General features: G+C 53.4%; 12 protein-coding genes across 12 annotated transcripts; 5 read left to right on the forward strand and 7 right to left on the reverse strand.

The window, feature by feature from the left end:
• Nucleotides 1–200: 200 nt before the first annotated feature.
• On the reverse strand, nt 201–2,847 carry HETIRDRAFT_477837 (uncharacterized protein). The gene is made up of 6 exons (XM_009550625.1): nt 2,765–2,847; nt 1,935–2,696; nt 1,247–1,883; nt 962–1,187; nt 761–900; nt 201–704 (listed from the first exon to the last, which is right to left on the reverse strand). The coding sequence occupies exons 2-6, from the start codon at nt 2,593–2,595 to the stop codon at nt 299–301; spliced, it is 2,070 nt and encodes a 689-aa protein (XP_009548920.1). The 5' UTR covers nt 2,596–2,696; nt 2,765–2,847; the 3' UTR covers nt 201–298.
• Nucleotides 2,848–2,964: 117 nt separating this feature from the next.
• Nucleotides 2,965–4,493, forward strand: HETIRDRAFT_445661 (uncharacterized protein; the record flags this gene model as incomplete). Its single annotated transcript, XM_009550626.1, has 3 exons — nt 2,965–3,273; nt 3,369–3,428; nt 3,488–4,493. 3 exons carry the CDS (start codon nt 2,965–2,967, stop codon nt 4,352–4,354), a joined length of 1,236 nt encoding a protein of 411 aa, XP_009548921.1. The 3' UTR covers nt 4,355–4,493.
• A 204-nt stretch (nt 4,494–4,697) lies between these two features.
• On the reverse strand, nt 4,698–6,498 carry HETIRDRAFT_419847 (uncharacterized protein; the record flags this gene model as incomplete). Its single annotated transcript, XM_009550627.1, has 8 exons — nt 4,698–4,858; nt 4,919–5,276; nt 5,337–5,392; nt 5,454–5,532; nt 5,587–5,865; nt 5,922–6,007; nt 6,048–6,051; nt 6,112–6,498. The coding sequence occupies 8 exons, from the start codon at nt 6,496–6,498 to the stop codon at nt 4,698–4,700; spliced, it is 1,410 nt and encodes a 469-aa protein (XP_009548922.1).
• A 1,114-nt stretch (nt 6,499–7,612) lies between these two features.
• On the reverse strand, nt 7,613–10,365 carry HETIRDRAFT_435322 (uncharacterized protein; the record flags this gene model as incomplete). Its single annotated transcript, XM_009550628.1, has 9 exons — nt 10,111–10,365; nt 9,462–10,032; nt 8,933–9,401; nt 8,869–8,872; nt 8,743–8,828; nt 8,408–8,686; nt 8,275–8,353; nt 7,742–8,132; nt 7,613–7,685 (listed from the first exon to the last, which is right to left on the reverse strand). Exons 2-9 carry the CDS (start codon nt 9,599–9,601, stop codon nt 7,613–7,615), a joined length of 1,521 nt encoding a protein of 506 aa, XP_009548923.1. The 5' UTR covers nt 9,602–10,032; nt 10,111–10,365.
• HETIRDRAFT_410638 (uncharacterized protein) lies at nt 9,504–10,365 on the reverse strand. Its single transcript, XM_009550629.1, has 2 exons — nt 10,111–10,365; nt 9,504–10,032 (listed from the first exon to the last, which is right to left on the reverse strand). Exon 2 carries the CDS (start codon nt 10,012–10,014, stop codon nt 9,835–9,837), a length of 180 nt encoding a protein of 59 aa, XP_009548924.1. The 5' UTR covers nt 10,015–10,032; nt 10,111–10,365; the 3' UTR covers nt 9,504–9,834.
• A 1,574-nt stretch (nt 10,366–11,939) lies between these two features.
• Nucleotides 11,940–12,866, forward strand: HETIRDRAFT_410639 (uncharacterized protein). Its single transcript, XM_009550630.1, has one exon. The coding sequence runs from the start codon at nt 11,948–11,950 to the stop codon at nt 12,740–12,742; it is 795 nt and encodes a 264-aa protein (XP_009548925.1). The 5' UTR covers nt 11,940–11,947; the 3' UTR covers nt 12,743–12,866.
• A 175-nt stretch (nt 12,867–13,041) lies between these two features.
• HETIRDRAFT_477847 (uncharacterized protein) lies at nt 13,042–13,921 on the forward strand (the record flags this gene model as incomplete). The annotated part of the gene is made up of 6 exons (XM_009550631.1): nt 13,042–13,131; nt 13,187–13,456; nt 13,508–13,558; nt 13,632–13,697; nt 13,756–13,821; nt 13,874–13,921. The coding sequence occupies exons 1-6, from the start codon at nt 13,120–13,122 to the stop codon at nt 13,919–13,921; spliced, it is 513 nt and encodes a 170-aa protein (XP_009548926.1). The 5' UTR covers nt 13,042–13,119.
• A 70-nt stretch (nt 13,922–13,991) lies between these two features.
• On the reverse strand, nt 13,992–19,574 carry HETIRDRAFT_477850 (uncharacterized protein; the record flags this gene model as incomplete). The annotated part of the gene is made up of 17 exons (XM_009550632.1): nt 13,992–14,452; nt 14,506–14,805; nt 14,865–14,974; nt 15,032–15,123; nt 15,177–15,624; nt 15,680–15,750; nt 15,802–16,081; nt 16,138–16,236; nt 16,305–16,895; nt 16,948–17,033; nt 17,090–17,280; nt 17,346–17,455; nt 17,531–17,771; nt 17,839–18,893; nt 18,956–19,156; nt 19,252–19,386; nt 19,449–19,574. 17 exons carry the CDS (start codon nt 19,572–19,574, stop codon nt 14,224–14,226), a joined length of 4,365 nt encoding a protein of 1,454 aa, XP_009548927.1. The 3' UTR covers nt 13,992–14,223.
• Nucleotides 19,575–19,879: 305 nt separating this feature from the next.
• On the reverse strand, nt 19,880–20,833 carry HETIRDRAFT_410641 (uncharacterized protein). The gene is made up of 3 exons (XM_009550633.1): nt 20,414–20,833; nt 20,336–20,363; nt 19,880–20,248 (listed from the first exon to the last, which is right to left on the reverse strand). The coding sequence occupies exon 3, from the start codon at nt 20,200–20,202 to the stop codon at nt 19,945–19,947; it is 258 nt and encodes an 85-aa protein (XP_009548928.1). The 5' UTR covers nt 20,203–20,248; nt 20,336–20,363; nt 20,414–20,833; the 3' UTR covers nt 19,880–19,944.
• On the forward strand, nt 20,192–20,661 carry HETIRDRAFT_435327 (uncharacterized protein; the record flags this gene model as incomplete). The annotated part of the gene is made up of 3 exons (XM_009550634.1): nt 20,192–20,285; nt 20,336–20,363; nt 20,466–20,661. The coding sequence occupies 3 exons, from the start codon at nt 20,192–20,194 to the stop codon at nt 20,659–20,661; spliced, it is 318 nt and encodes a 105-aa protein (XP_009548929.1).
• A 134-nt stretch (nt 20,834–20,967) lies between the features above and the next one.
• On the forward strand, nt 20,968–22,207 carry HETIRDRAFT_386765 (uncharacterized protein; the record flags this gene model as incomplete). The annotated part of the gene is made up of 1 exon (XM_009550635.1): nt 20,968–22,207. The coding sequence occupies one exon, from the start codon at nt 20,968–20,970 to the stop codon at nt 21,943–21,945; it is 978 nt and encodes a 325-aa protein (XP_009548930.1). The 3' UTR covers nt 21,946–22,207.
• A 92-nt stretch (nt 22,208–22,299) lies between these two features.
• Nucleotides 22,300–25,560, reverse strand: chd4 (choline dehydrogenase 4). Its single transcript, XM_009550636.1, has 8 exons — nt 25,159–25,560; nt 24,726–25,101; nt 24,123–24,657; nt 23,763–24,061; nt 23,614–23,693; nt 23,323–23,559; nt 23,203–23,255; nt 22,300–23,147 (listed from the first exon to the last, which is right to left on the reverse strand). The coding sequence occupies exons 1-8, from the start codon at nt 25,421–25,423 to the stop codon at nt 22,914–22,916; spliced, it is 2,079 nt and encodes a 692-aa protein (XP_009548931.1). The 5' UTR covers nt 25,424–25,560; the 3' UTR covers nt 22,300–22,913.
• Between the last annotated feature and the right edge of the window lie 829 nt (nt 25,561–26,389).

Consider the following 26,389-nt stretch of genomic DNA (forward strand, 5'->3'; position numbering starts at 1 on the left):
CATGCCTTGACATCAAATGAAGATACGCTCAGAGATTGATCTCAGCATGAACGTACGTTATATGGATCCTCTGACTTCTACCAGAAGATATCAGAGTCGCTGGCCCCCGTAGAAGTCTTCTTTGATGAAACGAGGAGACATAGTTTGAAGAAGATCTAAGCTATATATCATCCATGGTGATCGTGGCATGCTCTTGGACTACATGTGATAACGAAAGACCAGTTTGAATATTTGATACAATCTGCTAGTATGTGTTCGCTCAGTAAGTTATGAGAATATGGTACCTAGAAATCCCAAGTCAGGGCAGCAAATACGACGCTGCCTCTTCCTTCTCCTTCGACTTGAAGCTCCATATTTCCACCACTGTCTTCCCTGCCCTCTTGCACATGATCGCACACACTTCTCTGCGATACACGACCTTCCACACGCTCTCACTCTGCTCCGTCATCTCCCGGACATAATCGCCGCTCTCGAGTTCATACAGTCGCACGCGCCCGTCGTTTCCGCCCGTGACAAGGAACTCGCCGTCGAACTGCAACGCAGTGACCGACGAGTCATGGGCAAGAATCCTGTGCAAAACCGTGTACGTGCGAAGATCGAAGGTGATCACCCGCCCGTCTGCACCGCCCGTCGCCAACAGCGTCAGTGAGATCTGCAGTTGGCAGACAAGCGCGGTGTGACCCTGGAGGAGGGCAAGGCAATGTCTACGACGTAGCCATTGAGACTCACGATCAAGCGGTTGTACATAGTAATAACGTACCCTGTATGTGAATCCCAAACTCGCACGGTGGTGTCCAGCCCTCCAGAGGCGACGCGTTCGCCGTCAAATGCCACCGAATAGATCTGATGGATGTGTCCTCGAAGAACGTGCAGGCAAACCCCCGTATCAATATCCCACACCTGATGGCCCGATTAGGAACTGCATCAGCAGCAAACAGGCATAGATGCTCTGAATACACACCCTGCACGTGCAGTCGTAGCTCCCGCTCACAGCCCTATTCCCGCACACGTCTAATGCCCGTACGCTAGATGTATGTCCCTCTAAAACCCGCAGCATTCTCCCCCGTCGCACATCCCAAACGCGCAACGACATGTCGCGCGAGCCAGATACTGCGATGGGTCGATTGTGCAGCACTCGCAGGCATCGCACTGTTGATGTATGACCGTGCAGCACGTATATACATTGCCTAGATAAAATGAGCACTCGGGCGCAATCCGAGCAACGAGATGAAGAGAAAGGGATTACCCTGATTTAATATCCCATACCCTGAGTACTTTGTCGCATCCGCCACTTACAACCAATGCATTTGGCTGTCCCCATCCTTCCGACGCACCACATACATCACTTTGTTTGGCATGCGGATGCTGATTGTGCCGATCATCCTCAGGATAACGTAAAGGCTGATCTAATCCCAGAGCAGCACGCATCGTCCCAAGCAAAATATTGTCAGTGTCCATGCTGTGCGGATCCGTTGTGCTTGTCCTGGCCGAGCTCTGGTTCTGATTCAACGATCTATCCAAGGCCTCTTTTAAGGGAATAACCATCTGTAATTCCTTATCAGTATCGCCTCGAGCACTGCGACGAGTCGCTTTCCGGATTCTCTCTTTGTCGGCTGCATCTTCGCAAATGTTGTCTGAGTCTGGCCCTACCCATGTGCCCCCACAGCTGACGAGGTTGACCGCCCATACACCCAGCTCGTGTCCGATGAGGGTACGTACTAGGACACCCGTATGGGCTGAGAAGACATGAATCCGGTGATTTGCGAGACCTGCTACGAGCCAGTCTTTATCTAGTGCGACTGAGGTGACCACGCCGGAGTCAGGGGTAAGAGAAGGGACTCGGTGTGTGCGCAGGCAATGTCCACCCCGCCGCCAATTCGTGACTGAAGATCATTCGACAAGCGAAGGCAAAAAGGACAGAATACGGAACGCACCGGTTGTGTAGGCGTTCCTAAAGAAAACACGATAGGAAGGCTTGAGGTGCACTGAGAGTGTAAGTGGTATATGGGTGGGATTCAAAGGCAACCGGGGCAATTGATTGGGATCGAGGACTCCCTGTTTTGTGTCGGGGGATTGGGGGAGGCGAATCATATACCCTTTGGAGACGTCATGAATAATCCGTTCCGCAGGATGATAATCATACACGTCCGCCTTCATTGACTCATCTCGGTTCGCCTCGCGGTTGAAACCATACACGTCGCACAGTCGTCTCCATAGGGACTCGTCGGCCGCAAGCTGAGCCCAAGATCGACTCACTTGAGCTACGCGAGCGAGGGTTTGTGGCTCCTCTACAAAAGACAGAATGTAGAGAGCGAGCTCCGTAGGTAGCTCGAAGAGGAAGTCGCGCTTTAGGAGGGGGGCAATGATGGTTGAGACAAAGAGGAGTTCGGAAGGGGTACATTGCGCTAGAATAGCGGCAAGGAATCGCCGCCGCACAGACGGGATGAGAGACTTGAGACGGGTCACTTCGTTGCGTAGATCATTGGGGAGCCCGTTGTGATTTGAGCCGAGGATGATGTCGGATGGGCGTGGGGAAGATGCGGGAGTAGGTGGAGGGATGATTGGTATGTAGATCGTCGAAGATTCTGGGGACATTGCGATTTCTGGGTGGTGAATCGTGTGAATCGTCAAAGAGCAGGCTCATGCTCGAGTCCGTCCGTTCCTCGTCAGATACCTCACGGGGCAATACAAGCTATCTGTCGCATGGAGGCAAGGCATTATTTGGTTGGGTGGTATTCAATCAGATTATGCAGCTATGGCCAACCTGTTCTCGAGAAAAAGATTGAGGCGTAGAGTCTTTGAGATGTCTGATTCCGATACTGGCAGAAAGCGTTGGGCTAAGATCTTGACGAGCCGAGGACAAACCCAGGAAGATGGAAAGCGGTGGGGATACTGCCACAAGAAACCCCATTCCAGGGTTAGGTCTAGGGCCGGATGAGTCATACACCGCACGTTCTCCTCACTATGGCTTCTGCGCAGACTTGCTTAGCACAACTACCTCCTCCCATGACGAACAAACGTCCCCTCACCCCTCCCTCTTCCTCTTCTTCACTTGATACCCCTACCCCGAAAGCTGCTCGAACATCGCTCCCTCCAACGAAGAACCCACCACTCTTTTGTACTCTACCACCAACGTGCCACCCGCCATCCAACCGCCCAACACCTCTGAAGGACGCCAAGGAGCTAGAGGCACATTATGCAAAGTATCACGCCCATGTATGCGAGGTATTTGGGTGCATGTCTGTATTTCCGGATGCTAGGACGCTAGACCTGGTAAGAGACGCAGCGCGTGCAACTTACTTTTCGAGCACACCGTCTCCTTAATCCAATGATCAGGAATGCTGACACCTCTCTCATAATTGAAATAGCATTTCACCGAATGTCACGATTCACTTGCAGCAGTGCGCAAAGAGCGGGGCGAGAAAATAGTGGGTGCCTCCACTGTTCATGCAGCTGCACTAGAATTTTACTTCCCTTCATTCACCAGTTCGCATGCTTCCAAATTACCTGCGCGCGAAAATTCTCGACCCCCAAAACACGGCGTCTGCATTTAATTCAAGCGCATGGATACCCCAAACAATACTTTTTTGCGATCACGAATAAAGGCGTAGGTGGCCTCTTGAAACGCTGGGGCGAGGGTGCGAGCTTAGTGAGAGGAGACTGGAATGCTAGAGAAGGAAATAAGAGTGGCGATGCGGACAGCGATGACAGCATTGAAGATGAAGATGACGAAGATGAGGGCGACGAGATGGCGCAGGACAAGTTGACAGAGAACGGTCTCGCGGGCTCGCTGGGATCGGTGTCAAGATCAGGGAAGGTTCAAAAGGATGAGAAAACTTTAGCAAGCAGCTCCATCGCGAATGGCTCGGTGCGCGGCAATGAGAAAGGAAAGGAGAAAATACAGGGAAACGCAATGGATGCGGATCTAGATGGCCTGGAGGGCTCGATGAGCTCTCTTTCCCTCGTCCCATCATCTATCCGTTTTGGGCGCGGCGGCAAGAGTGCGGTGCTGGGGAGAGGTCGCGGGCGGGGTGCACCCGCCGCAGGATCTCGGAGGAATATCATAGAGGAGTCGAATCATGGCGCCGATGCCAATGGCGAAACGCGTTCAGACGAAACCCAGACGGAAGAGAAACAAAGCTCTCAGCAGACGGAACCTCCGAGGGACCCAAAGTCTAATGAGCAGCGTCCTCCACGTGGAAAGGGAGGTCGTGGAGGGGCACCGCGGAGTGCAAGGCGTGGCGGTTTCGGACACCCTTCGCCAAGAGGCGGGTGGATGGGTGCAAGGGCCTTCATGGCCCCTGGCTACGGAAGAGGTAGAGGAGCTGGTCGAGGCAGAGGAGCCGGCGATTAAAGCGAAGCATATGGCTTGCCAGCATTTATTATCAGTGCAGGTCGTTCGCGATTCATTAACGAGGAGAATGGGCGTAAAGGATTTGTTCCGACGACGGGAGGATCTGTATTGGCGATGCGAATATATAGCAGCATCTGAGAAGCACGATGTGCCTTGGAAGGTATGCTCCTGTAGACTAGATCAAGAATCTGTACGTGTTTTTCGGTGTGGGTTGTATGCTTGTCGACTTTCTTGGGATGTGTAGCTGTAGTTATGGTATTTTGTTCGGGCATCGCGAGCGAGCAATGAATATCTGATTGTTGGTATTACATCTACCTGATCCCTTCCATCCCTCGCCCCTACCTTAGGAGGCATTGGGCTTAATTCCGTACCAACGCGAGAAAATTCCTTCGGGGTCGTACTGGTTTTTAATCTTCTGGAGCCGCGGATAATTCTCCCCAAACAGAGCCTCGGCTCTGGACGTCGGAGCAACGTCCTTAGAAACAGGAACGATCTCTTCACTGACTGTAAACCCACACACCGAGCTCAAACTCCTGTGATAAAAACGGCAGGGAAAACACGTACTGTAGTTTCCGTAGCCCGTGTTCTCCGCAGGTGGAACTTTATTCTCCGCGCTGAGCGCCAGATTCGTCAGTTCTGTAGCGGCCAGCCTGACGTCCGCGAGCTTGTCCGAGCCGTCATTGTCCCATCTAACGAGTACCATCGTGCTGAGGCGCGGCCGCCTGACGTACGCGGTCGCCTCTGTGGGGACAGAGAGCACTTTATTGACCGGAAAGAACTCGTAGATGAATATCACGCGCAGCTTGTGCTTTTCTGTGAGCGTGTCAAGGTGCGAGAGGATGTCCTCTGCGACATCAGGTTGTGGACCGCTCACAAAGACGGACTTCATGTAGTAGTTGCTTCCAGGGGCTACACCGTCATTCTGTTCAAGTTGTGAAATGCGTGAGGCACTTGCCGACAAAGCAGATTGTGTTCCTCTCACCTGTAGGGTGTTTAGCTCTTCATAAGGGATTTCTTTGCACAGGTCAACCACAGGACCTGATCGCGGGCGGTGAACACCTGTTTGAAGGATTAAACATTTTACTTGTTCAGTGCTCACCCAGATCGAATAATTGCTTGAAGTGAGCACGACCTTCCTCCTCTGACCCATTCCAAAACAACACGAGAACGATGCATGGCTATCGAGCAGGTTGTATCAGAGCCAGTAGGAATACGCATAACAGAGTGTTTACCTTCCCATCAGGGCCCTTCGTCAGAGCCTGCAATATCGTTTCCTTCTCATCTGGACCCTTCTCCCACCACTCGGCCAGAATCTCATTCATTTTGGCAAGCACGGTGGGAGGGAAGATTGATAGGCCGGCGAAGACGCGTCGGCGCTGGGGGTGGAGCTGGAGCACGAACTCCGTAGCGACACCGAAGTTGGAACCCCCGCCACGGATAGCCCAATACAGGTCAGGGTTTTCAGTCGCATTAGCTGTAAGGGCGGACCCATCCGCAATCACAACGGTCGCCTAGAAAATACCTTATGAAACGAAGGAGAGACTCCCGAGAGACAGGAAAAACAAACCTGGACAAGGTTATCGATGACCAATCCGTGCTGGCCGGTAAGATAGCCGTAGCCACCTCCAAGAAGAAGACTAATGCGACAAAGGGCTTCAGGGTCCATGCCCGAGGCACTTAGTCATGGACTCACCCGCCTACTCCAGTCTGTCTCCTTCATAGTGAGAAGTGAAAAGGCGAGAGATAGAAGAACTCACATGGTCGACAGTCCCAGCGACGGATGCCAGTCCATGAGCAATCGCGGCCTTGTCAACAGTGCCCCAGACAGCACCTCCGCCAACATATGCGAGCTGCTTGTCTGGGTCGACCCTCACGCTGGCCAGGTAGCGCGATAGATCGACGACGAGTCCTCCTTCGATGGAAGACGCACCTGATGGGCTATGACCGCCCCCACGAATAGCGAGGGGCAGGTTGTTCTCTTTCGCGTACTGCAAAGCATCGTGGACGTCGTCATTGTCCTTCACAAAGGCAACAACCTTGGCATGGCGCTCGGCGTTAACTGCCCACCGAGCGATGGCTTTGGCATAATCAGGATGCTCTGGGGTGATCCAGTCGCCTTTGAATGTAGCTGGAGGCGATGCCATCGGTTGTATGAGTGCAAGTGGAGATGATGGTGAGATGACAAGATGAAGAGAAGATGTCGGACTTTGCTCCTATAAACGCCTGTGAACTGATGGCGAGGTTTGTCGATATTCAAGTGCTTAGGGGAAGATGGTGACGTCATCCGCCTTGGCTGTCTTTGCCAGATTTGAACGTTTGAACGACGACCGACAGTTTTTTCGTCGAGAAGTCGAGAAAATGTCAACAAATGTCTTGATATCGTCGATTGAAGGGACATTGCCTTCAAGAGGATATCGTGCAATGGTATGCATACGAGGAACCGCATCGCACTCACTACGCCGCACCGTTTCCGCATAGCCCTGTCAGAACTCAACTGAGCGTGGTCACTTGCCGAAGATAAATTGCTGAACCAGAGAAAACTGGAGATGTACTTTGAACATGCAGATCCAACGTTGAATGACAGGCATATGATCAGGAAATTACGCACCTATATACATACCCAGTAACAAGCTCTCTTGTCGTGCCGTTCAGATAAAGAAACGCACAGTGTACAGGTATCAGTATCTCGGCCGAGGCGCACGAGCGACTGCTGTTGCTAGACTGGATCCGCTTTACGTCTCGAGGAAATGGAAGGAATTTTGGGCTAAGTTCCAATCATGAGATACATTTCACAAGATGTCGCTGTCAGGGAAGTGGTGGAAGAAAGGATCACGAAGTCCAGCCCACTGTCGTCTCATAGTTTGTTGTACCGAAGCACCAGTGGATCCTGGGGTGCCTCTGTTGAGAATTCAGAGCCAGGAATGAAAGAAAGCCTAATACGAGTCGGAAAGGCAGTCCTCCTCCGATGGACCTCTGTCACTCCCATATTATACAATTTTGGAAGTTTGTTGATAAATTACAAGTGATCGTAAAATCCAAACCTTTGTGAATGGACAGGCCTTCTCACGACAGAGAGCAATACAGAAGTTGGAATTTTGAGTCGGAAATCGACTGGACAAAACGGGAGTTACATGGGCTGCATCCCTTCATTCTTATCAATCGCCTCTACCCTAGACACCATCGGGCTTGATTCCGAACCAGCGCGAGAAAATCCCTTCGGGATCGTACTGTTTCTTGATTTTCTGAAGCGGCGGATAATTATCTGCAAACAGAGCCTCGGCTCTGGACGTCGGAGCAAAATCCTTGGAGACAGGGACGACCACTTTGCTGACTGTAAACCCACACACCGAGCTCAAACTCCTGCGATAAAAACGGCGGGGAAAACACGCACGATAGTTCCCGTAGCCCGTGTTCTCCACAGGTGGAATCATGTGCTCCGCACTGAGCGCTAAGTTCAACAGTTCCGTTGCGGCCAGCCTGACGTCCGCGAGCTTGTCCAAGCCGTCATTGTCCCAGCTGACGAATACCATCGTGGCGAGGCGCGGTCTCCTGACGTACGCGGTCGCCTCTGTGGGCACGGAGAGCGCTTTTTTGATCGGGAAGAACTCGTAGATGAACATCATGCGCAGCTTGTTCTTTTCTGTGAGCGTGTCAAGGTGCGAGAGGATGTCCTCTGCGACATCAGGTTGTGGACCGCTCACAAAGGCATACTTCATGTAGTAGTTGCTCCGGGGGGCTACGTAATCGTTCTGTTTGAGCATGTGGATTGCGTTAGGCACTGAACGGCGGAGTAGATTGTGAGCGGCTCATGAAGGGAATTCATTTCTTCGTACGGAACTTCCTTGCATAGGTCAATCACAGAACCTGATTGCGGGCGGTGAATGTCTAGTTTCGAAAAATAATGAACTTGAGTCGCTCACCCAGATCAAACAATTGCTCGAAGCGAGCACGGCCTTCCTCCTCTGACCCATTCCAAAACAACACGAGAACGATGCATGGCTATCGAGCAGGTTGTATCAGAGCCAGTAGGAATACGCATAACAGAGTGTTTACCTTCCCATCAGGGCCCTTCGTCAGAGCCTGCAATATCGTTTCCTTCCCGCCCGGACCCTTCTCCCACCACTCGGCCAGAATCTCATTCATTTTGGCAAGCACGGTGGGAGGGAAGATTGATAGGCCGGCGAAGACGCGTCGGCGCTGGGGGTGGAGCTGGAGCACGAACTCCGTAGCGACACCGAAGTTGGAACCCCCGCCACGGATAGCCCAATACAGGTCAGGGTTTTCAGTCGCATTAGCTGTAAGGGCGGACCCATCCGCAATCACAACGGTCGCCTAAACAATACTTTATGAAACGAAGGAGAGACTCCCGAGAGACAGGAAAAACAAACCTGGACAAGGTTATCGATGACCAATCCGTGCTGGCCGGTAAGATAGCCGTAGCCACCTCCAAGAAGAAGACTAATGCGACAAAGGGCTTCAGGGTCCACGCTCAAGGCACTTAGTCATGGGCTCACCCGCCTACTCCAGTCTGCCTCCTTTATAGTGAGAAGAGAGGGGACGAGAAATAGAAGAGCTTACATGGTCGACAGTCCCAGCGACGGATGCCAGTCCATGAGCAATCGCGGCCTTGTCAACACCTCCACCGACATATGCGAGCTGCTTGTCTGGATCGACCCTCACGCCGGCCAGGTAGCGCGATAGATCGATGACGAGTCCTCCTTCGATGGAAGACGCACCTGATGGGCTGTGCCCGCCCCCACGAATAGCGAGGGGCAGGTTGTTCTCTTTCGCGTACTGCAAAGCATCGTGGACGTCGTCGTTGTCCTTCACAAAGGCAACAACCTTGGCACGGCGCTCGGCGTTAACTGCCCACCGAGCGATGGCTTTGGCATAATCAGGATGCTCTGGGGTGATCCAGTCGCCTTTGAATGTAGCTGGAGGTGAAGACATCGTTTGTATGAGTGCGAGGGCAAATGATGCTGGAACGAAGAGAAGAAAGGTTCGAGCTTTGCTTTGAAGCCTCTGAGTTTGCCCCTTCTGATAACGCCTGTGAACGGATGGCAAGGATTGTCGAATTTTCAGTCGGGATGTCACCTAAGGCACTGACTCGATGACGCTGCCTGTATCATCACCACCGTCTTGCTCTGTTGATATTTCAATCAAAGGGTGGGGTTGGTCGATATTCGAGTCCGGATGCGCGTGACACGCTGAGAAGATGATGGTGATGTTTATGAACATGGCGAACATGATGAGAACCTATCTCCCGCATGCTCATTATCTTCCCCTGTTAATATTTGTGTTGGGATGTTGCCTGAGGCGCTTCTAAGGGAGATATGGCGGCATAGTCCACCGAGATCAAGGCTCTGATGGTTGCTTGTGAAAAGTGAGACGACCTAGGTAGATTCAAACGATGACTAACAGCCTTCTGAATGCCTGCGCTTGTATTGAACAGATGGTCTGTTCGAAGAGAGACCCACCGGCTAATGGCGACAAAGGAAGGCCATAGCGTTGATTGAAGAGAATATTGAAGGCACCATCGTTCTACGTTGGCATCCAACGGTCCGCATCGCACCGTGTCGTCCAGATGAGAGCTGTGCGGAACCTATGAGAACTACCGAATAAACTTCGACAGTGCATATCCGCTCCTCGACGACAATCATATGATCAGCTGTACGCACCTACATAGCAAAAAATTACAAGGGCGCCGTATGTGTGTTCATCGTGATGTTTCGATGGAATGGGATGAATAAACGCACAATGGACTAATGTCAACATCTGAGCCATGATGCTGATGGTGCAAGATCGTATCCTGCCGAGGAAAACCAGAAGAAGGCAGAGGATCTGAGCGCTAAGTATTCCGATGATGAACGAAATGTCGCCGTCAAAGATGCTGTGAAACAAGACAATGCAAAGGATCCAGCCTGCTGACTTCCATCAATGAGATGATACAGTCAATTTTAGCACCGAAGCACAGGTAGATCCTTGTAAATCTGCAACTCCCCACTTTGTTGGGGATTCGATGACATGGATGAAGGCAAACAACAACTCAGAAAGGCAGTCCTTGTACTCCAGTGAGGACCTCTAGCACTCCGCCACAGGTGTTTGTAACGCTTTGCCCCGCACAGGGCCACAATCGTATCGATCTGTGGCAGTTCTGTGACAAGTCAGCAAATTTGTACGGTCCGGTGTAATGGTCAATAAGAATAGAAATGAAAGAGTAGCCTCAGCAACGCGGGGACAATGAAGGAGTGATCCGGGTCTTGGTCGTGTGGGTGCTAGTGTACGCTATTATTCTTCTGGCGCCGGGGTTTAATAGGACGCTATTGTCCCTCGTTTCCTCCGTGGGCTCTCCTCCTCCTTTTGTCCGTCAAAGTATACTTAACCCCTCTCCTCCTTCTGCTGCGTCCCTCAGCCTGCTAGCTAGTCTTGCATCGCATCTTTTCACTCATCTCTATACGACCCCTTTCTCGCTCATCAATACCCGTCTGGCTCATCGATACTGTATCCATAAACTACGATTCTTTCACGTTTTCTGATTTCTTGCTTTTGGGTTTCATCCGCTTGTATCCTGGTTCCTCTTGTAGCAAACACTAACGACAAATCTTAGAAATCATTGTGAGTGTCCTCGTGCAGCGCACCAAGTCCACGACTAACCTTTTCTTTCCTCATAGAGCATTTCTATATACGATCTTAAACGCTGTCTAAAAGCCCAACATATCAATGTCCATTCAAGCTGTCACTGCGTCCCAGTTCGAATCTACCCCCAAGCTGGCATACGAATTTCTTTCCTGCCCTCCTCCTCAGAAGAAACGCCCTACCCAACCTCTTCCCCCGTGTCCCACAACGCCCACCTCCCCTGTTGTCCGCCGTCGTTCCCATACGACCTCGGCTATCGCAGCGTGGGTCGCTCACGTCCAGCCAGGATCCCCCGCTCCCGCGAGTCCTCCTTGTTCGGCTAGCCCTTCGTGCTTGGGGCGCCGCCCTTCGCTGTACAATCTGTCCCGCAGAAGCTCCCTCACGCGTTCCCGCCGTCCATCCGTGACTTCTGTCCGCGTCCCGTCAGCCTCCTTCTTAGCACTCGATACCCCGCACTGCTCGGTCACGCCTTCCTTCAAGGACTATCAGCCCGATCTGCTCTCCCTCGGATATACATACGCTTTCGTTCCCCTCCCCACTCCTGCTATGGCCTCCGAGCACCTCGATTCTCATACGCAGGCACAGAAGAAGCTGCCCGGGCGACTCATCATCCCCACGTTTCCCATCTCGCCTGTGAAGACATCGCCGAAGAAGGGTACCCTCCGCCGCCTGCGCGCGCTGTCCGTCCTCAAACCCCGCACTCGCATGCGCTCCAAGTCCCTAAGCTCACCCACCTCACCCGCGCGCAGCCCCTCAGGCAAAAAGGTCAAGGCGAAGGGCAAGGCCGGCCCCGCCCGCCGGCGCTCCAGGTCATCCGCGAGCACGACGGCCCTTGCCATCGCGCGCCGCAAGAAGGCGAAGTACGCGTTCGAGTACCTCGCCGCGCCGCTGCAGAACGAGATCGCGCTGATGCAGTTTGCCGACGGCGGGAACGTGGAGGAGAACATCCGCCGCGTGATGGAGCGCGAGGCGCGCAGGGCAGCTAAGAATGGCCGAACCGGTGCCGAGCCCGCGGTCGCCGACGTCCACCGTGATGGCCGGGGCGGCGTGTGGTGGGACGAGCATGAGGAGTGGGAGTACGCACACCTCCTGGGCGGCGAGACTTCGTTTGATGTGGCCGCCGAAGACGAACATGCGTGGGTTGATTTCGATACGGCTGCGAACGTCACCTCGACAAACACTGTGGTAGAGTCGGAGGAACGCCGTGGGAGCGTGTCGTCGCAGGACTCTGACCTTGACCCGCGTTACGCGCTCCCGGCTCCAGGCGTAGAGAGCAGCACGGACGACCTCGTGGCCTTCGGCAGCGCCCTCACGCCTGTCGCGAGCTGCACCCCTGGCCTCTCCGTCCTGTCCATCCCCGCGCGCTCGAGGCGCACGGCCCCCCACCTGCGCAAAGCCGCCTTCATCCGCGATGCCTACGCGTTTGTCCCTCCAATGTCGCCGCGCTCGCCTGTCACCCCCGCGCGCGCTGTGCTCAAGGGCAAGGCTCGCCGCCGCCCCGCACCGCTCACGCTCCTTCCGCCTGCTCCCCAGACGAAATGCCCTACCAACTCACCAGCCGAGCAACCGAGCGCACCTTTCTTCTCAGACTCATTCGCGCCTGCGCCTGCTCCTGCGGTGTCAAAGCTTGCTGTTGTGGCAGAAGTTGCCAGGACCGGGAGGGGCATCAATAAAAAAACCTCTCGCCTGAATCTCGCAGTAGGTGGAGGCGTGAAGGGATTTTTCAAGGCGATGACCGGGCGGAAGGAGTGAATGATTGTCTTTTCGAGATGGCTTTAGATTGTCTAGTTACATTACTTATATTCGCAGAATGCTCGTGCCTGATGTAATAATGATGTTACGACTTGCTATTGACAGGAACATCAATCTCGTTATCTACAGGTACACACCGCAAGTAAGGAATAGTAGAACTAAGAAGTAAGTATGCGCAACAACGTCGAGAATTGCGGCCAGGCGTCTGCAAATTGATGTAGTAGATTCCACATTTGGGTTGGAAATGGCACGTGCCGCAATACGCTCTCAGTCATTCCTGCGACCGCCGACGACCCTCCAGCCTCATACAACCGCCAATTGCATTTCATCGCAGGCCTCTTAGTGCTCTGTTGGCGTGTATTAAGCCACACGCGGACATGTTCTTCATCGTAAATACCCACTCTTTCGCGCAAACATAGACACCGACCCCGTTTCTCTCTTCAGAAGGAACTAACGCACACCATCCTCCTCCACCCATCCTACTTCGGCCCTCGCATGATCCAGTTCCTCGAATCCAAGCTATACGCTGATGTCGAAGGAACATGTTCCGGTCAATTTGGATATGTCATCGCCGTCGTGTCCATCCTCGAGTATGGCAAGGGCGTGGTCCTCAGCGGAAGTGGCCAAGCAGAGTTTATCACGCGGTACCGAGCGATCGTGTTCAAGCCGTTCAAGGGAGAGGTCGTGGACGGTGTCGTGAACAATGTGAACAAGGTGAGTGGCCGTATAATGTTGGTCGAGCTGAATCCGGACGAACTAGTGTAGATGGGCTTCTTCGCAGACGTGGGCCCCCTGACGGTCTTCGTCTCGCACCAAGTAAGCACTCAGATATATCTTCTTTGACTGCCCGACAAAGGCAGGCCTGATGCACACCTTTTGCTTCTGCAAGCTCATCCACCCTGACATAAAGTTCGACCCCAACTCAAATCCCCCATCGTTCGCCTCCGATGAACAGGTACCCTTTCTCTCCCATTGACCGTTTCTTCGACTACCATTTCCCTTGTCCATGACAGATCATCGAGAAAAATACAAAAGTCCGCCTAAAAATTGTAGGCACCCGTGTTGACGCGACGGAAATCGTACGTATCCTCCCTCTTGACGTGACCGTGACAGTGTTCAAGTTCTTTGCAGTTCGCAATCGGGACAATAAAAGAGGACCATCTGGGAGTCATCGAGTGATATGTTGTTTTCTGTTACCTTTACCCGTCGTATATGTTACTACTTGTTCTATTACTTTGTCACTTCGTCGCAATTAGCATGCTTGTCCTGGAAGGACCTCAAATATAATACGTGAGTAAAGATGTCAAACACTCTTCACTAGAGAAAACATCATCTCATATGTACAAGCTCAGCGGACATGCAATAGATATTACGACCGTCCCGTGATCCTCATAAGTGAATGCGGACAATACAATTGAAACAACGGACAATTCAACAGAGACAGACACGTCTACAATACCAAAACAGCTGCCAACCCATGCTCATTCTTCGTCCTCGAAGCGGAGGATCTGCGCGTCCCCATCGACAGGAACGGTCCTGTAACCTCTTCGCGAACGGAAGTTTAGGACGAACGACCCGACCGTCGACGACACCGCCTCCCATGCCACACCGGCGACCCCGATGACAAACCAAGGGATGGACGCCAAGGTGTCCAGCGTGCTTGAATCTGTCCGGAAGGATGGTCTTGTATCTCCAGGCAGACGGATCATTCTAGGGAACTCGTTAGCACACGACATAACCTCACGAAAACATGTGTCACATACCCTCTGGCCATGCCGCTCTTGCGGTAATACCAGTAACCCACTAGCGAAGTGAAGGCAAAAGGTAGGACGAGCACGAATAACCAGAAGAACGGCCCGTGCGCGCGAATGCCCGGACACAGATGGGCCTTCCCGAGATGCGGCGTGATCCCATCCTCACAAGAAGAGTAAGGAATCTTGCGGTACGCTGTGCGTTCGTACCAATAGTCTGCCCCGTTCCGACAAGAGTCGTCGTCGGCAAGTGGACTTTCGCCCTCCGACAACACGCACTTGCCATCGGCATTGCGAACATGATTGAATTCACTGGCATCGTCAAAGTGAGAAATGACTTCATGAGATCAATGAATGACAAAAAAACGAACCATTCGAAATCGGACTGGGTGCATGCGCAGTTTTTGACAATCTTGATTGCAGCCTTTTCTTGGCCGCCGACTACACAATTTTTCTCGCGAACGCGACGATGGTACAGAGTCTGAAAGGGGGGTGATCACTGAGGTTATGCAACACCCTTCAAATTCAAGCACCATACCTGTCGACCAAATAGACAAAGCTCGGCTCGTTCCTCGCTGGGACTCCAGAGCTCGAAATCATCATGGCCAGGGTTTTGTGTATCGAGAACACCTGGATTCACATTGCATGAGCATCAAGCAACACTCACACCGCTCCCAACTCACATCGCGTATGGGTTAAAGCAGAGAAATCAAGGTGGACGGCGATCGAACTCGGCGACCTTGGGTAATTGCCCAGGAGGAGGAACCGGCGGCTGGTGTCTGACGGCACCGTGACGATCGAGCGCACACGCATCTTTTCGTTGTCAAACTTGTACTCGCGCCACGTTATTCCTTCGTCGGTGCTGAACAACACGTGGTCCGTTGGTTCCTCGTCGTTCGCCATGACCAAGATGGAGCCAGAGTCACCAAACTCCCAAAGGTGAGCGTCCTTGTGGACCTCTTCCCATGTGAAGCCTGCATCCCGACTAAGGAAGGTATCGCTCTCTTTATAGGGCGCCAACTTTTCGCCCACGTTCCCGACGGCCATCATTAGACCGACCACGGATGGGCTGCTGTATGTCGCTCTTGGGTCAAATCGCTCCGTATATCCGTGTACATGAAGTGCACAGCTCTGCAGACTCTTCGATCAATCGGCTGCACGGGAGCACCATCAAGGGAAGACCTACCGCAGTGCTGCACTCATACCTCCGACCCATGGAATCAACTTTTGGAGGGATGAGAGGTTTCCAAGTGCCACCTGCACATAATATGAGGACGAATGCGCCCACGTATCGTCGGTCTTACTCACCATCATTGTGTGTGATGCGAGTCTGCAACTGTTTCGAGCGCGTCACCGACGCCTCAGCCGGATTCGACACGACATTAATGATGGCAATTCCATCTAACCCGATCATCTTTTCAAAGTCAACATACCCTCGGTCGTCGCGATTCACGTTCTCGATCGACAGCCCGAAATAGGTCCCATTGGAGTTGGACTTGAGAATGTTACCCCAATACGGGCTCGGAGGCTCTGACATTGTCAAGTGGAGGAATACCGAGTCGGTACTGGACTCCAGAATGGTGTAGGCCTGCGTGCAGTGTTAGCGGTTCAGCTCCAAGGCGAGTGATAGATCTTCAGACTCACATGCTGTTCAGGACGCATATTGTTCGGGAACTGGCCGGTAGCAAAAGTCCTCCCATCCAATGATACCTGGAGATCCAGCGATCTGCGTTCAGGAAGATACTTCGCACAGGGTCAGCCTTCATTTTGGTGCCCTAAGAAAACAGACAATACAAGAAAATCACACGCACCTCCGCTACGACCAGGTACTCCGAGAACTTCGCGAACCCAACAACATTATCGAACAGCTTCGTCTTTTTCTGGAAGAAGTCCGTTCCGCCCACAAGCTCAAGTGGGTTCGTCACCTGGAAGAAGCGTTGCGATCCCTTCTTGTCGCGGTACGACTCGCATATGATTTGCGAGGGGTCGACGAGCAGCTCTGAGTCGCGGGCCCATGCGCAGTTGCGCACATAGCTCTCGATTGGGTACCACTTACGCCCGTTGTCACGCGAGTAGGCCGCCTCCACGTGACAGCTCTCCGCGAACGCGTGACAATCGCGGTTGCCCGTCCAGATCAGGTAGTCCGACTTCTGTGGGTGGAAGTGCAGCACTTGCAGCCCGAACGAGTTCGGCGGAGTTGGTGCCGTAAGCGTGTTCCACGTGCGCCCGTTGTCGGTCGTATAGTAGAACGTGTTGCCCTCCGTGATCAGGTAGGCGCGGTCCTTGGTGAAGGTGTGGTGGTAGAAGGCGAGGAACTTTTCTTTCGGGTTGATTTGATTCCAGGTATAGCCCTCGTTGCTGGATTGCCAGATGGAGTTGTCGGACAGGCGTACAAGGATAGTCTACAATTGACTTGAGCGAACTTTCTCCACTCAAGGTCTCAGGCAGACGCACCGTGGAATCCTGGAAATATGCCTGTTGCACAACCTGCGCCGGGAACGTAAAAGTCTGATGAATAACCTCTCCTTCCGCAGGTTGCGCTATTGAGGCAATCTTTCAGCAGACACCCGGTAGATGACCTTGATTCACGGCCTACCTTGCGAACATTTCTTCTCAATGGGTTCATCTTTCTTCAGGCCCCTCTCCCGATCACAAGTGTTTCCAGGAATACGGCGGTACCCGGACGATCCTTTATACATCTGGTTCTGGTCCATACAGACTCCGGCTGGGATAGGTTCCGGGCCAACTGGGATGCACTTGCCATCCTGACGGACAAAATTGTAGTCGCTGCGGGCAGAAAGAGAAACACCCGTCAAGATGTGATCGTGACGAATGATGTAAAAATTGCATACCACTCGAAATCGTCATCGTCACAGGGGCAGTTATCTTCATGCTCGACAGGGTCCTCAAATTTATTCCCGACATAGCAATTCGCGTCAGGCTTTCGGCGCTTATACCATTGCTATCCAAAACAAGCAAACCAGATATCAGCTCCTGATATGATCAAAGACATGTGGCCTCGTCACGATAGACACACCTTGTGGCCCATCAGGCATTCCTTGCCCTTAGCAGTGCGAGCGTACCATTTCTCGAAGTCGCTCTCCTGACACTGCTGCGAGCGCACGGGCGCAAAGTCGAGGAAGACGGTGACAAACCGACCACGGTCTGTCGCCTCCTGTCGTCCGAGTTGGCCGATCATGAGGAATTTCTGTGACGTTGAGTCTTGGACAGTGGACAGCGCGCGTGCGCGCATCTTGATGCCAATATTGAGCGCATTCCTGTATGGAGACAAAATGATTTCACGAATCAGGATAAATTACCTGATGACAACGAAGATAGACGCACCAGGTTTTGCCGAGGTCCGTCGAGTACCGCACCGTATCTGTCGAGTCTTCGTCGTTGACGACGACCATAATACTGCCCTGGTCACCAAACTCGTATTTGTGCGCATCCATGCGCACCATCTTCCAGCTCAAACCGGCGTCGGTGCTCAAGAACGTGTCGCACTCCTCGTACGGCTTGAGATACGCGCCAATGGAGCCGACGCCCATCACGAATCCAGGCGCAGGCGACGAGAACACCCGCCCAAAGTTGTGCGGGAGCGTGACCGAGTGTAGGTGCAGCGCGCACTCGTCCGTATCGGCGGGATTGCACCCGATGCGATGGTTCTCCGAATCCACGCTCGGCGCTCGCACGGGCTGCCACGAACTCCCATCATCGAACGTGATGACCGTGCGGAGCTGCTTCTGCGCGCCGCGGCCCTCGACGTCCTGCGCATTCGCAACGACGTTAGCAAGGCCGACTCCGTCGACGCCGTACAGGTTCTCGTAGTCGACGAAGCCCATCTCGTTTCGGTTCGTGTCCTTCAAGCTCTCGACGAAGAAAGTCCCGTTCGAATTGCTCACGAACAGCGTGCCTACCGCGCCCTGGTCCTGGAGCATGACGTCCACCGCGAGCGAATGCGTCGTCGACTCGACGATTGTGTACGCGTTCTCGCGCAGGCGCGCGCTTGACGCGTGTGGGAACCGCGCCTTGGCCCACGTCCGGGCGTCTACCGAGACATATAAGAGCATCTCGCCTCCCGCAGACGACAGGTCCTTCAGCGCTACCACGGCAAACTTAGACACGATCGCGAGCGCGAGCACGCCCCGCGCGTTCTTGCCGATACCGAGGTCCTCGACGGTATTCACGGACTGGAAAAAGTCTGTACTAGAGAAGAGTTGGCTGGACGATAGCGAGTGATGACCAGACATGGAGGACGCGTCAAATCCGACGCAGTAAATGAGGTCCGGGTGTGCGTCATGCCTGAAGTCTTTACTGCTGTGTGCGAATTGGCAACGAGACGTCTGCGAGAGTAGCAGCTTGGGTTCGTCGCTGAAAGCCTCTTTTGTGTAATACGTCTACGAGGTGTGAGAGCTAAGGCTCGGAGAGATGCGACCGCGGGCGCGTACGACAGACTCACCTCATCATGACACATTGATCCCCATCCTGAACCCTTGCACTGCACACCCTGATAAAGGATGTAACCATATTTGCTTTGGTCGGAGTGGAACGAGAGGGGTCTTGGAACGAAGGCGGGAGGCAGGGGCATAGTGAATGAATGCCATGTTTTACCGCGGTCTTCCGTCCGATAATGCTCGTTCTTCTTCGTGAGGACGAATGCCTAGACACAATTATCAGCGTCAAGGTCCTGGTTGCCTGACATCACAGTACGCCGAACACATGCACAGCTATCCCAAACGGAAACATGGGACTCACCATTCGATTGTTAAACGGGTGCTCGATAAACATAGCTGCAGCTCCTTCGGGGATATCGGAAGCCCTCTCCCAAGATTTCCCCTCGTTATTGGATATATACAGGTTGCCCTCAATAACATCGTGGTACGCGACAACCTAGTGTACGAACAAAAAATCAATGTGGGATGGGAGAAACGTGGCGGGGTGGGGACACGCACGGTTGCGTCATCGAAGGAGTAGAGTTTCGCAGGGAGGTTGTGGAAGTAGTTGATCGAAACCTCTGGCTCTGCAGCGCGCACGACGAGCGATGGCAGCAGCAGACAGAGCAGCCAGGTCAAGAGCATTCTCGCTCCGAGGCCAGAGGCCATGGTGATAGACTGATACGGCAGCCTCTTCGGATGTATATTTAGAGCAGACCGCCGCAGCCGTGTGAAGATTCAAGGTGCCTACAGGCGAGTGTTTTACGAGTCCAGTAGAAATTATAAGAGCGTTGCGTGTACGAATTTCTGGATCCACAAGAAGTTGGGGAGAAGGGAACAGAGATGAATGTTGGGCGACGTGGTGGCGGGAGCAGGGCCCTGAGCGCTAAATATGGATATGATGGAAGGCTGCGGCCGAGGCAGCGGCTGCGCATTCTTCTCTACGCTCCCGAACAGTCTCTTTATCTTCCAACTCTGTCCTGCGATCGTTCGACGCTCACGTTCACGCCGTAACTCAGAGAGATCGTTTCCTACAATTCGACTTCGCTTCGACAATAACATCGTCCATCATATGTGCAGCGCTCGCGAAGTTGAATCTTGACCATAGTACGTGGCGCGCCCACAGTCCGACATCCGTTGACATCAATGGAGGGCATGTCAGCCAACGATACAAAACACGGACCAGGCTGCCGACCGTGGCATCACTCCTAGAGCTTCCCTTCTCTATCGTCCGTCTTCGTTTCAATCCGCGTACTGAGCCGATGAAAATCATTGTACAACTCCACGCTACTCTCACTGTGAGCTCTCTGATTCCGTGGGTACGTAGATACTCTATTGCTACAATCGAATGTTTCTGTAGGTTGGACTGATCGCCGCGTGTAATCCATGAACATTGTTATCTTTAGTTTGTAACGTCCAGAGAACTCCCGAACGGTGAGTCGGTCAATTTCGTATATATGATATAGTCACAGAGCAGCGGCAAGGTCAGGATTCTAACACTGAATATCCTTGGCCCATGTGAGGAGAATTCGACAGTCTCATGAACTGTGCCTCTGGCGCATTGGCCTCTACTGAGTCACTGGCACTCACGAATTGGAGACTGTCTTGGGGCCTTGAAACCCTTAAGGAGCACTCCCTGATCTTCCCTGATGTCCTAGAAGAGTGTTTCAAACAACGATCAGATCAGTGTTCAGTTTTGAAAGAACAATGTAGACCCATAGTACGCTGTTGAAGGGTTCAATCATGAGCGCGGCGGGCCTGGGGTGCTGGGCGTCTATCTGCGCCACTTTATACGTAATGGAGGTCAGGCCTCTGTCAAGACCTGTCGGGAAAATTGGCTGCCAGTTGTCGTTGTCCGCCTTGTGACTTTTCGAATCCGTCGAAAGGTACTGAAGTAGATCGAATCCTTGTTGCCGTCATGCATACCGGGCTGCTGAGTGCTTTACTAGGGCTCCCCTCTCGTCTTCTCCAGGTCTCCTTACAGAAATTATCGTCCATCTCCTCACAGATCGAGCAGCTCCCAATTTTCGTTCCAAATATGTTCAAGAGGTCATCCATTACAGGCATTTCCCTTGATGCCTCAGGCCTCGTGGCGCTGGCAGACCTCTCGACTATCGCACAAAGAACGGCCCTCACGGGTACTGCTTCGTTTCTTGACATTCTCATCCTCGCGCCAGGGATCCATCGTCACCAGGCTGCATCAGAGGTCAATGGCAGAGAGCTTCCAATAACAGGTGCAATGACTACTGGATATGTGTTTCGCATTGAGAACCAGGCAACTGTCAGTTATCTTCAGAAAATAGGACGCCCCGGGCGCCTCGTGAACGTGCTCGTCAAGGAGCGGGCCACGAGACCCTTTGGCGTGCAGTGGTTCAAGGTCAAATTCTTAACAGGCGGTGCTGCTGCATCCGTATTGTACCACTTGATTGTGGTCTTGACCGTCATCACTATGACGCTCCTTTTAGTGATCCGCGATTGGTGGGCCGTAAGCGTATTGCTCATGCTAATGTTTGCGCGCATCATCAACGTAGTGGTGATCAAGCAGCGGATCGTGATGGGATGGAAAGGGGCGGCAGAGGTGGGAGTACAAGGCGATCTATTGGTGCTACTCAGCCAAGATCGATGGGTGCGAATGCTGGGACTGGTGGATGATTTGAAAGCAGTAACTTCTGGGCAGTGGCTCCGCGACGAAACGACGATCGAAGGATTTGCCACAAGTTTTGCGACGCTGCTGGTCTATGTCTCCGCAGCGCTTGCAAGTAACGCATCTACCATCGGTAGCTTCTTCATCGTTTGCTTGATGCTCGTATCTGTGGCTTTATTGGGGCTATGTAACTCCCTCACAGATTGTCTGCAGATGTTCGGTCGCATTGTGACTACTACAGGAGAGTCGAAGAGATATGAGCGGAGGCTGGATATGGCGAAGGAGCTGGTAGAGTCCTCTCAGCGTGATGACTGGGCCATCGGCCTAGGGCTTATTCTACCGGGAGATCGGGCAAAGAAAGTTTCCGTCTAGGTTGATGGGTCTTCATAAGCATCTCTTTACTCACAGTGTTTCGCTCTGATTTACACGGTTTGCGTATGGGTCTTTCAAGCCTGCGCTGCCGTAGATACGCTCTTCTGTATCGTTTACTGTCAATCGCTGTTCGTCTGCTGCTCTACGAATGTACTATCAATATGTCTATTTTCGCCATACTGACACGGACGATGGGACCCGATCTCTGCATCTGTACTTCCAGATGACTCAAATATATCCATTGCCCTTTCAGTGGCCCAAACCTCGTTGCCGCAACTTTTCCCTGTCCTTGAAATTTGGCATCCTGCTTGTCCCGATGGTGCACTCACGTCTGCCCTCGTTGGAGGCGGTAATAGAAAAAACTCGAAGCAGCACAATCCTGCAAGACAATGCCAGACCAAACGTCGGGAGCAATCGCCCTCAAGTGAGCATCGAAAATTGAATGATCAGGTTGTCCTACAATACACGACATTACAGCAAAATATATCTACGCCACAAGAAAAGAAAAGTACTGCACGCGTCCAGCGTAGCAAACTCGACCTCCAGGATACGAAGCATGAAAATGCGGCGAGACATGGGAGGAAGGGGGTTGCAGGGGAGGAGTGTGGGGTATGTAGACCAAAAACTATAGAGCAAGGTATAATACGGGTAAAAGTCTGGGCGTGTTCGTGTTTCGTGAAGTCCGATGTGTAGAAATGTCTTATGCATCTGAGGATGGAATGTAGATGGGATGGAATGGGAGCGCGGCTGACAACAAGCAATGTCCTGGTGATCGATTATGAGGGCGAGAGAGGAGCAGGCGAGTGATCGCATATACAGTGGTTAGCAATGCGATGACAACGACAACGAGCAGAGGAGGTAAGTCCGAGGTGAGATAGGCAGGCGAGCTGCTGAGCGGTAGACGTGTAGTAATAGCAAGCAGGGAAGACACAAAAGAGCGAAATGAGAAAAGAGTGTGGGGGAGACGTCTACAACAGCAGCAGCAAGGTCAACAGTACAACGAATACAGAGCTGAGGGACTCAGCGCCAACGGCGCGGACCTGGGAATGCGCGCCGGACGTAGTCTGTTGGGTCTTGACGGAATTGGAGGAAGATGGGGCGGATGAGGAGGATGTTGGAGATGCGGAGGGAGGCGCGGCATTGTAGAACGACCGAATTATGTCTGAAGCTTGCTCGGCGAGGCCATATACAGGTGCTTGGAGCTGCACACGGTCGTCAGGTTCTAGGAACAATGATCATGAAAACAGATTCACATACATGAGCGGCGAACTGGATAGGGAATACGGACGCGTCGACGACACGGACATTCGCTGTCACACACACAAACGCCGATTAGCTCCACCTTTCAACCGATTATGAACGCGTAGAAAGACTCACCGAGACCATATACGCGCAGATCGGTGTCAACGACACCGCCTTGACTGAGCGGAAGCATCGCGCACGAGCACGAAGGGTGGAACTCGGTTCCGACGTTGTTGGCGAGCCACTTGTCCCAATCGTCGTCAGTGCTGACGCTCGACCCGGGTGTCACCTCGCCCGTAAGCGACTGGTTCAGTGGTGCAGTCTGCGCGACGGAGCGCGCGAACTTGAGACCCTCACGGAGCAGGGTGATGTCTGCACAACTATCAGTTCGTTTCCGGGAATGAGTGAGGTCCGAAATAGGCTCACCAGCCGAATGCGTGAGATAGCGCGGGTCGATGACTGGTGTGTCGAAGGGATCCGAGGAGTTGATGTATAGGTACCCTTGACTGATATCGCAAATGAATGAATCAACGCATGAGGCCCCTGCAAATGCAAGAATTAAAAACGTCACATACCTGAACGGACGCTGCAAGGCAGCCTGGACGGCTACGGTCGACGTCGTCAGACTGAGCAGGATCTCGACGTGCCCGAGCGGGCTCATGAGCAGATCGCGCGCGCTGACGTTGTAGATCGCCTTGTACCCCTCGATGACGGTGCTGTCTGTGCTCGGAACGAGCGAGGATGCCGAGGACTCGAACGCGTTCACGATGTCGTTCTGGAAAGACGATGCAGAGTTGCCAAGGAGAGATGTGATGTTAACGTAGGCGGTGGCCGAGTTGATGAATGACAGGAATGCCGACGAGCCACCGGCGACCTGCAATGCATTAGATCCGTGAATACACCACGTTCTTGCACTTCGCGCAGAACACACTCACCGAGGCAAAATTGTTCGAGCTGTGCATCGCACCTGCAGTCTGCTCCGTAGTGCCGAACACCAACTGCGTGCTCAAATGATCCTGGAGATGCTGCCCAACACCTGGCAGAGCCGACTTGACGGCCACACCGGCGGTGTTCAACACGTCCTGCGGCCCGACACCGCTATGCATCAAAATAGCTGGGCTGCCGATAGAACCGCCCGCCAACAAGACCTCCTTGCGGACATTAACCGTCTGCCGCGCGGCCGTCCGGCTCGCGGCATATTCGACCTGACTGGCGGTCAGGTTGTTGGATGCGGAGCTGTTACTGAAGATCATGCGAGTAACAAAGGCATTGGGAAGAATCTGGAGGTTCGAGCGCGGGGGAAGGGGGTCGATGTACGCGGAACGGGAGTACGAGCGCGTAAAATTTACAGGGTTGATCGTTGAGGTTGCGATGAACGCGCCCCAGCCCTGCCCTCCGTAGGCATCTGGACTCTCGGGGACGCCGAGCGCTCCGAGGGTAGGGATCCAGTCTCCAACCAGAGGGTCGAGGCTACACGTGAAAGCGGACAAGCATTTACTCAGCACTGAGGCGTCAATGGACCATCGGAGGGCGCTCACTAGCCAGGGTATGACACATGCAGCGGTCCATTGGACCCGCGGCTGGAAGCGGCGTATTCGATGTTCCCTTCCTTCGCGATATCCGAAGCCGGCGCGCCGAACGTCTCGCTCTTCTTCATCGCAGCGAGCAAGGCGTTCCAGCCCCACTTGCTACTCGCGTTGCTGTCGATGGACGAGACCATCCCAGCCCATGCGTCCACCTCCACCTGCGAAGGCCGAACGCTGTACATGCCGTTAATCGCAGATGAGCCACCGAGGACTTTGCCGCGAGGCCAGGTAAGAACGCGGTTGCCAGCCTGCGGCTGCGCAACGGTGGGGTATGACCAGTCGTACTGAGAGCCTAGAATAGACTGGTAATATGCGTTTCCGGGGATGTCTGTAAGGAGTTCACCGAATTAAATACAAGACGCTGGGGCAAAGGAGGGGGACGCACTGATGGAAGACGCTGCAGCGTCGCCAGAATCTCCCGCTTCGAGGACCAAGACGGTAGTATTGCTGTCCTCAGACAGGCGAGATGCCAGGACGAGACCAGCGGTTCCACCGCCTGCGATTACGAAGTCGTAAGTGCTTTGAATTTGGTCCTGAGAGGCGATGTTCCGAGCACGGAAGAGGTGGTGGGCGTGAAGGTCGTCATGAGGAAGACAGGAAGCGGACAGAACGAGTGACAGAGTCAGTAACAAACGTGCTGGCGGGGTCATCGTGAGGAGAATAGGGAAGGGCGTCGTGCCAAGGGGAGGGCAGAGAGAGGATGAACCGCGAAGCGGAACTTATGTAGGTGCAAGAAGCTGTCACGGCAATCGTGTCAGATCAGCACAGAAAACTTAGGACAGTTGAGACTATTACCTGGAGGAATGCTCGTGGAGTAATTGTGTTGCGTTGTCTAGTGGGCGTGGGGCTGGTTATATATCACCAACACTAGCAACGACTCGACGTTCTCGACCGAACAACTGCAAATTGAGCCGTTCTTTGGAGAGCCAGAGCGATTGCATATGGAGCAGCTGGAAGAGGCTGGCCAACAGAGGGCATCCTAGACCGCGCCGGGAAAGGCGGGCGCTACTGCATCTACTCATTTTCCGGGACGTCGAGTGCTTCATTCCCCAGCGGCTGTGCACCTCGTGTCAACAATGTCGGTCAATATCGTGTAGAGAGCGCGCTGGATGTCATACAGCCGTCTTCAGGCGTCTGCCTTGCAAGGCCATGGGGCTAAAGCTGGCTAAAGTCGCCTCTTTTCTGCCCTGCAGGTTGTTCCTCGGTGGAACGGATGGCGAGGTGTCGGCGCAGACTGCTTTGGACCCGAGTCTGCCCGACGTAGTATACGGGCCCTGCCGAATATTCACGAGCTTGGCGTCCGATGTTAAAGGGATCAAGCTGTCAAGGCAGTCAAGGCACAACAATGGGCTTACGCCTGGCCTCCACCTGCGGTGACATGCATGCCCCTCACATCTCTCGCAGAGAGTAAACTCAACATTGAGAGTGTGGCACAAGCCTGCTGCATAACATCTCGCGGGCCGGGCCACGACGTCATTCATGTCCATTTGCTTGCAACGGACAGCGACTTCGCCATGCTACTTATATGTTGCCAGTGCCGTGGGTGTCAACGACCCTTTCCAGGCGCTGTTGTACACAGTCAACTATCTGCTCCTGTATGGTCATCTGTCCCGGTG

This window comes from Heterobasidion irregulare, assembly GCF_000320585.1.
Source record: "Heterobasidion irregulare TC 32-1 unplaced genomic scaffold scaffold_08, whole genome shotgun sequence".
Taxonomy (NCBI): Eukaryota; Fungi; Basidiomycota; class Agaricomycetes; order Russulales; family Bondarzewiaceae; genus Heterobasidion; species Heterobasidion irregulare.